The sequence below is a fragment of the Arachis duranensis genome, chromosome 4 (genome assembly GCF_000817695.3).
Source record: "Arachis duranensis cultivar V14167 chromosome 4, aradu.V14167.gnm2.J7QH, whole genome shotgun sequence".
NCBI classification, from domain to species: Eukaryota; Viridiplantae; Streptophyta; class Magnoliopsida; order Fabales; family Fabaceae; genus Arachis; species Arachis duranensis.
In genome coordinates, this window is record NC_029775.3 from 105,760,565 (window position 1) to 105,769,758 (window position 9,194).

The 9,194-nt window shown below is 29.2% G+C and overlaps 1 protein-coding gene across 1 annotated transcript in view; it reads right to left on the reverse strand.

The window, feature by feature from the left end:
- Positions 1-4,260: 4,260 nt before the first annotated feature.
- Positions 4,261-9,194, reverse strand: part of LOC110280199 (F-box/LRR-repeat protein At3g48880-like) — an 88,530-nt gene continuing 83,596 nt past the window's right edge. The window contains exons 2-3 of the mRNA XM_021140857.2: positions 5,715-6,100; positions 4,261-5,023 (exon numbers count right to left, since the gene is read on the reverse strand). Of these exons, the coding sequence (XP_020996516.1) occupies positions 4,468-5,023; positions 5,715-6,085 (927 nt within the window). The 5' untranslated portion in view covers positions 6,086-6,100 and the 3' untranslated portion in view covers positions 4,261-4,467. The remainder of the gene's footprint in view (positions 5,024-5,714; positions 6,101-9,194) is intronic.

The window sequence follows — 9,194 nt, forward strand, 5'->3', positions numbered from 1 at the left end:
AAAAAAAGTCACACAAATTAAAAAACATACTCTTGCTTAAAAAGATGTGTTAGATATATAACTATTCATATGTCTCTTATTATCACTTTGAGTTTTTGAAAAAAAAAATGAAAACCATTAAAAAATATGCAAAATAGATCTATTATGCAACAATACACATGATGAGAAGATAACATACCCTCTAATTTTGAAATGGTGGCAAAATAATTGTCTTTTTTTTAATTCGTGTAAAATTCAAAATAAACATAAACATATATTCAAGAATGGATGAAACATTTGACTTGAACAAAAGTTTGGAACAATATAATTTAACAGTATTTATGTATAATCAATTTTTTCACAAAACGAAAAAAAATTTGTTAAAAGATATAGATTAAATTGTGGAGTTCGAGTATCCAAGGTTAGGGATACAATCATGGACAGACTAAAATGAAATATGACATGAAGGAAAAGAAATAAGCGTACCTCTTACGTTACTCTCTTTGATTTGTGGTGAACAAAAGACTAAAAAAGATTAAAATTTACACTATGTAATTTATAGATAACCAGTCAAGACCTTATAAAATTCTATAAAATTAAATATACTTTTCAACTAGAAATTGTACGAAAACAAAAAAAAAATTGGTCAACAGAAAAATTTACAATTACAACATTTAGTCATTCATAACTATCGTTTGAATTTTCTAATACGTTTACTAATTAATAAATTAGTTATATTAGGTGTACACAAAAAATTAACCATTAAATCAATTATTCGTATAAAATATATATTAAAATATAAAATACATATTTAAAATAAATAAAATAATTTCAACGAAAAACGAAAACAACATTTATTAGGAATTAAAAAACTAATTTAATTTGTTTCGTTATTAAATTACGTAGTATTATCTTTTTTCGGTCATAACTCATGAGAGAAAACAAAAATAGTAAGATAATTAGCATTTAATTTGTTAGATTTTTTTTCTTTTTTTTGTAAGGCTCAACTTTAATTTTTTAAGTGTCTTCTTATATATTTGCATTATTACCATAGTTGGAATTTTTGCGACATTTGAAAGTGAGAGAGAACAGCCACAAAATAGGGATGGCAACATGACAGAGTGGGGGTGGGAGATATCTTTCGGTTCTCCGTCTCTACCCCTAGATTTGCTTCTCGTCCTCGCTCTAATCCCCATCATGGGAGAATATTGTCTCCCATCTCCATTTTTTGCGAATTTTTATTTTCCATGGGGTCACATTCCCTATCTTTCTATATTGATTATTTATATAAAAGTTGTAATGAAAAATAAAAAAATAAAAAATATTATTACAACATACAAGGACACAATCACGTAATGGTGAAAAGGGAAAGGGCGCCGCGATCAGAGACAATGAGGCGCCGAGGAGGTGACGACACTATGGGCACTGAGTAGGAGTGGCGAGGGGTATGATTGTGATGCTATAGAAGATTTGGATTTGCAAGTTTTGGTCTTCTGGGGTTACTGGGAAGTGGGAAGATGCAATGTTAGTATTATGGAGATAAGGAAAGACACTTTTAAAATTAAGGTTAGGTTTTTTCAATATATATATATATATATATGGTTTGTGAAATGACTAAAATATTTATATTAGAATAAATTATTAAGGGTATTTAAGTAAATTTAATAATTCGGAGATTATCGGGAATTGGGCTAGGATCTTACTCGGGTTTCCATGTTTGCCTCGGAGGAATTTTGGCCGCCATTTCCACGGAGAAAATTCTCCGTCTTCGAATCTCCATTTGGGGCAGTTCCCGTGCTTCGGGGAGTTTTGCCATCCTACCACAAAGTGAGAGAGAAGAGAGGAAAACATAATTTTCATTTTTGTGCAAAGCAATAGATTTCAAACAGCAGTTTCTCATTCTCTCATCGTTGGATCGGCTTGAAATTTGAACTGCAGCTTTATCTCATCTTGTTCTTCATTCTAAAAGGTGGAGATTTTGATTGGAAGTTTGTAGAGAGAGAAATATGCTTCAAACATCAGCTTTATTATTGGGTATTTTTCATCTTCATGTTACTCATTTGTAAGCTTTGGTGCTTTGACACACAGAAGGATTAGACGCAGAGATTGGTGGCCGTGACCTAGAAATCTCAGCTGCCTGATGGGAATGACGAAGTCGGCTCTAAGTCCTCAGTGGTAGATAGGGATCGAATTTGGCGCGAGACCACTTTTGAGTCCACAAGAATCGTCGCTTCGGGTTGGAGTCGTTCTTTGCTAGTGGTCTCCGCTCCTCCGTGTTGGTGGATTCCTTTGTCACCACCACTAGCCTTGCCAATCCCTAGGAGGTTGTCGACTTGAGGGAGGAGGAGCAGAAGCTGACACAGGAGCTTAACTAGCAAGTGGAGCAGTCTGAGCAGAGGTACAACGACCTTCTTGTATGCGTGGGAGGAGCCGTTGCAATCAGCTTGGACCTGACGGAGAAGCTGGAGCATCTCGATCGATTGCGACAGCAGATGGAGGAGTACAACTAGTAGATACGCGCCGGAGGTAGTGGCGTTGCTGATTCCAAAGGCAACGTTGCTGGTGGGGCACCCACGTCAGCACCTTCTTCACCGCCTTAGCAGGGGAGCCACAACGACGACGATGACGATTACCGAGATTTGTAGGGGTTGGGGCTTTATTTTTTTTCTTTGTCTACTTCATTGTACTCTAATTTTGTGACATTAATTTGTATTTCAGACTATTTTTTTAACAAAATAATTTGTTGATTTATGATAATTTTATATTTTTGCTAATAATTTTGTTAACTTAATTTGACTACTAATTGTGGTTTATTAGTGTCTAAAAAAATAAAAAAATAAAAAATACTACCGTCGGATTAATTCGATGGTAGTTTTGGCGCTATTTCACTTCAAATGGCGCCAAACTTACCGTCGGATAATCGTCAACTCAGCCTCGACGAATCTATTGAAAACACCAATGGAAAATCCGTCGGTACTTAGCGTCGGAAGGAAAAATCCGCTGGTAACGAGTTTTTGGCGCCGTTTATACCGTCAACCCTGGGACGACGATAAACTGATTACCCACGGATTTATTTGATGAATCCGACAGTAAATCTGATGATACTCAACATTTTTTAGTATCGGTCTCTAATAAATTAGCAACCAGTTTTGAGACCAATAATTTTCAGCATATTTTTTATGTTGGTTGCCAAATCGGTTGCTGGTGATAAAATTAGCAACTGATTTTAGCAACCAACTGCTTTATCCCCTTATATTTTAATTAGTCGCTGAATCAGTAGTTAATTTTATCATCAGTGGCTGATTTAGAAACCAACTCCTTAGTAACAGATTTAGTGACCAACAATGTTTAGCCTAGTTTTTTGTGATCAACTGGTTTATCACCTTAGTTTTTTGTTAGTCGTTGAATTGGTCACTAATTTTTATTATTAGAGACCGATTTAAAGACCAACTCCTTAGCGATCAATTTAGCTACTAACAAATTTTCAGCTATTTTTTATGTTAGTCTCTAAATCAGTTGCTAATGATAAAATTAGCGATCAATTTTGTGACTGATATGGTTTTTTTATTACCAAAAAATGTTGGTCACTAAATTCACTCGCTAATTTCTAATTTAGCAACTAACTAGAATGATTTTGGTGGCAGTCGCTAAATCGGTTTCTGACTTAGAAATTAGCGACCAACTTTTTTTTGGTATAAAAAACAATTGGTCACTATTAGCAACTAATTTTGTTGGTCACTAAAATCAGTTGCTATTTCAGTAATTTTTTATAGTGTTTCAATAGTTGGCTAAATTTAAGGACAGATATGGGTAATACTTAATGATAATTGTTTCGGTATAGAGTGAGTTTGAGTAGTGGTCGTCCTACACTTCCAAAACATAAATTTTGATGAGACAGATTATTGAATTTGATAAATTCAGTTTGGTGAATTTAAATTTTTTAAAAATTGCTTAAATAGAATTTGTAATTTAGTTTGATGATTTTAATTATTATATTTGTAACTTACGTGATATTTTAGTATTTTATATTTTTTTAGGACATAGATTATATTTTAGGTAGGACCATAGGAGAGATGTCATAAAAAAAAAGACAAATTGTATCACGTTTAAGATTGGACGAGTATGAGTATGAGTATAAATATGATCATATATGGATTTATAAGGTACTCGCGATGAATATAGATTTGAGACAATAAATAAATATTTGCAAATAATAGGAAGAGTAATGGAATAGATAGTTAATATTCGGAACATGTATGGTATTGGAATATGTGTTCACTTCTTCCCATTGCCATTCTTAGATATTATCAAGACTATTTCATTTCCCTGAATAACAGCTAATCTTGCATATCAGAATATAAATGATCAAACATAGATACTCATATATCTTTATGCCAAAACAAGAATAACAGTAATTCATAATAGCCACCTCCATGAAAGTAATTCAAATGGTGTATGTTCAAACAACCACATTTATTTAAAGCTTCTTCATTCATGATCATATAATTTATTCACGACTTCATATAATGCCTTTTTGGTCATATAGTTTTGACCCGCCATCCTATTCTTGCATATGGCACACCCGTTATTACTTTGACAAGTCAAAATCTTTCTCAAACGGTGGAGGAGCGGCCATTGATGATGTTGCAATTGGTGAGAAGTGTACAAAACAACCCGGTTTGATGTGTCAGGCTTGTCTATGATGAGACTATGGCAGAGATTCACAATCTCCAAATGCTTCAAGTTCTCAAGCACACAGCGCAATGCTCTAAAGCTCACGATTATGGATTGAAGGCTCAAGAACTTGAGATTTGGGGTGTGTTCGATCAAGGCTCTAGCATGATCCATTTCGAAGCCAATAGTGAATTTTAGACCGATGATTCCTTTGCAGTATTTGCCAATTGCAGGAAAAATGTCCTTATGATTGATCATGCGGGTAATTGTGATGGATTCAAGCCCTACCCATAAACTAATTGCATGTTCAATTGCTTCTTTTGATAAGTTGCATATGGCAGGTAGAACTAACATTTTCAGATTTGGAGTCCTGCCAGAAGAAACTCTACCTCAGTAATAATAATAATGAGAAAGTTAATAAATAATGGTTATATTCACGTCAAATCTTATATGAATTTATTCGATTTGTTTCTATTTTTTTTCAAACATTATAAATAAATAATTTAACACATGTTTAAGGTGTTTAATTTATTTCTAATTCTTATGTCTTTTAATTTTAGATTATTACTAATTTGAGCATCGAAAACTTTTGTAGATACACCTTATTATCCTAGATTTACCAACCTGAAGAATAAAAAGGTTCGCCATAGCTTTTGTATCCTGATGCTAAGACTTTATATTCTACAACTTACTTGAAGTTATCTTAATCTAAAATTGTTTCAATTTCGTCTCGCTATTAATTTTGTTAACAACTTATTAATGACAAGACAACATTGAGACAATTTTAAAACAATAGGAACTTAAATAGGACAATCTAAACGTTAGAAAGAACTTTAAAACTTATCCCAAACATTGAGTACAGAACGATACTCTACTCCAAAAAAATATCTTAAAAAATTCTGCTTCAATAATATTACCTATCAAATCACACAAATGAAGTGCTCAAAGCCTAAAACCAGTCACCTATCATAATTTTTTAGACATACATACACTTTATGTATATAATATAGCATATATAATTATGCAATCTGAGCACAAAGAATAATTGAAAGTAGTGTTACCTTTCAGCAACAAGGAGCAAGTGTTCGTCCTTTAAGTAAGTATAGTAATTGAACACAAAACAGCGAATGTGCCTTACTTCGCTCAGAGTTAAGATTCCCCTCAAGACTTTAGTCAGTCTTTCACTTGAATCTTTCCAAGATCCTAGCATTCGGGGTACGTTAAAAGGTTTATAGCAAAGTACACTAAGGTCAAGCTTATGCCAAAGTTTAGGATCACTACGAGCTTCACGCCAAGTTTTACATACTCTTGATACTGTTGCAAGCTCTACAACATTAAGGGCCATGAAAATATTCACCAACAACTCGTAGTATAAAACATCATTGATGTTTCTAGCATCGCTGATTTTGGATTTCACACACTTTTTTTTCATTGTTCAAAATGTTTCCTACATGAATAATCATTAAAACCTTAATTAATATATGTCAATTGTCAAATGCATGAGATTGTTAAAGAAATTATATGAAAAAAAAAGTATTTTAAATTGATTGAACTATATATATAACTGCGTATATGCTAAGAATATCTTCATAAATTAAATAAAATGTTCTTGTAATAAAAAAACATTTCATTCTTAATGTCACATAGATTTTTGAATCTTACTAGTCCTAGATTAGCCAATTTTCATGTCGTTTAATGAACTAGGCCATAATCAAAACATAAGATTGAAAATCTAACAAAATTAAAGTTAGATACTCAGTTTTTAAAAACACGAATTAACAAGTTACAGAAACTGAAGATTTTCTTTATGATCATATTTGACCCAAAACCTTATGCACTTCTTTTCTTCTCAAATAAGTGTTATTTTTTAGAATTTTTTTCTCTCCACAAATCAATAGAATTGAATATTCTCAATACTATGATTTCTGCTTCAATCATACCCCAAAATTAATTAATGGATGAAAGAGAATACAACTAAAATAATAAAGAAGAGTAATTATTGTTATTAAAGATAATTTTGACCTACTTTTTAGCACATTTCAACAAATTTTTCAAGGCAAATATATTTAGTATCATTCAAAAATCAGAGGTGAATTACTTTTTCTTAAATTACAACTAAGATCTATTATGCAACAATACACATGATGAGAAGATAATGTACCCTCTAATTTTAAAATGGTGCAGAAGCAACTGTCTTTTTTTTTTAATTCTTGTAAAATTCAAAATAAACATATATTCAAGAATGGATGAAATATTTGACTTGAAAAAAAGTTTCGAACAATATGATTTAACCGTATTTAGGTATAATCAATTTCTTCACGAAACGAAAACAACAAATTTGTTAAAAAATAAAGATAAAATTGTAGAACTCAAGTCTTCAAAGTTAGGATACAATCATAGACCATACTAAAATGAAATATGTCAAGAAAAAAAAATAAGCATACCTCTTATGTCACACTCTCTTTGATTTGTGATGAACAAAAAATGGAAGAAGACTGAAATTTAGACAAAAAACCGAAAAAGACTGAATGACTTAAAAAGACTCAAATTTAGATGTGTGTATGTGCGCGTGTTGACTAATATTTAATGTGTATATACTATTTTTGTGTTTAAATACAATGCTTTCAAAGAAAAACAAAAACAGCATTTATTGTCATTAAAGAATGTAACATTATCTTTTTCCGGTCATAATTGATGAGTGAAATCAAATGTAGTAAAGGAAAATATTTGATAATAAAAGTATTAGTCAAAAATACTAAAATTTATCTTATTTAATATTTAATAATTATTTATTAATTATTGTAACAAATTCTAACTTCTTTTTATCTTTATAGTATTACTAAATAGTAAAATAACTAGTATTTAAGTAACATGCATCATAAACACATAGATTATTTATTTATTTATTTTATGTAAAAAATACAAAGTTTATATTTTTAATGTTTATTTTATATTTATTAAAATAAAAAATTTAATAATTTTTATTAATAATGTTATAATGAGAATTTTCAATTTAAAATATTTCTTTTTATAATAGAGATGGCAATTTAAGTCGACCCAACTTAATTCGATCTTGTGAATGGGTGCAAAATTTTTAATAGTTGGCTAAATTTAGAGACATGTATGAATAATACCTTATGATAAACATATATTTAAGGATGGATGAAACATATGACTTAAAAAAAAGTTTCGAACAATATGATTTAACCGTATTTATGTATATAATCAATTTCTTTACGAAACGAAAAAAATAAATTTGTTAGAAGATAAAATAAAATTGTAGAGCTTGAGTCTCCAAGATTAGAATACAATCATGGACAGACTAAAATAAAATATGACAAGGAAAAGAAATAAACATACCTTCTATGTCAAGACTTTATAAAATTGTATGAAATTGAACATACTGTTCAACTAGAAATTATACAAAAAAAAAATAATTGGTCAATAGAAAAATTTACAATTACAACCTTTAGTCATTCATAACTATCATTTTGAATTTTCTAATACATTTGCCCATTAATAAATTACATGAATATAATTTATAAATTTTCTATATTAGGTTTACATAAAAAATTAACCACTAAATTAATCACTCGTATAAAATATATATTAAAATAAAAAATACACATTTAAAATAACTAAAATAATATATGCGTGTTGACTAATTTAGTTACTAATATACTAAATTAGTGAATAATATTTGATATCTATATACTAATTTTGTTTTTAAATATTAGCATTCAAGTCACCAAAAAAAATATAATGCATTCAAAGAAAAACAAAAATAGCATTTATTAGGAATTAAAAAAGTTTTTAGTTATTAAATAATGTAGTATTATCTTTTTTCAGTCATAACTAATGAGAAAAAACAAAAGTAATAAACAAAAATATTTGATAACAAAAAAATTAGTAAAAAATAGATAAAATTTATCTTATTTTATATTTATTAATTATTTTTTAATTATTCTAGTATTTTTTTTATCTCTATAGTATTACTAAATAGTAAAATAATTAGTATTTAAGTAACATGTGTTCCTAAACACATAGATTATTTATTTATTTATTTTATGTAAAAATACAAAATTTAACAATTTTTACTAATATTGTTATAATGAGCATCTCCAATGGAGTCTCTAAATTTAGGATACAATCATGAAGAGATTAAAATAAAATATAACAAGAAAAAAAAATAAGCGTATTTTCTATTTCATTTTTTTTGATTTGTGGTGAACAAAAGACTGAAAAAAATTGAAATTTAGATTCTATGTAATTTATAGAGAACTAGGCCATCAAGTCCTTATAAAATTCTATAAAATTAAATATAGTGTTCAACTAGAAATTGTACGAAAACAAAAAAATAATTGGTCAACAAAAAATTTATAATTACAATCTTTAGTCATTCATAACTATCGTTTTGAATTTTTTAATACATTTACCAATTAATAAATTACATGAATATAATTTATACATTAATACATACATTAATTTCTAAATTTGCTATATTAAATGTACATAAAAAATTAATCATTAAATTAGTCACT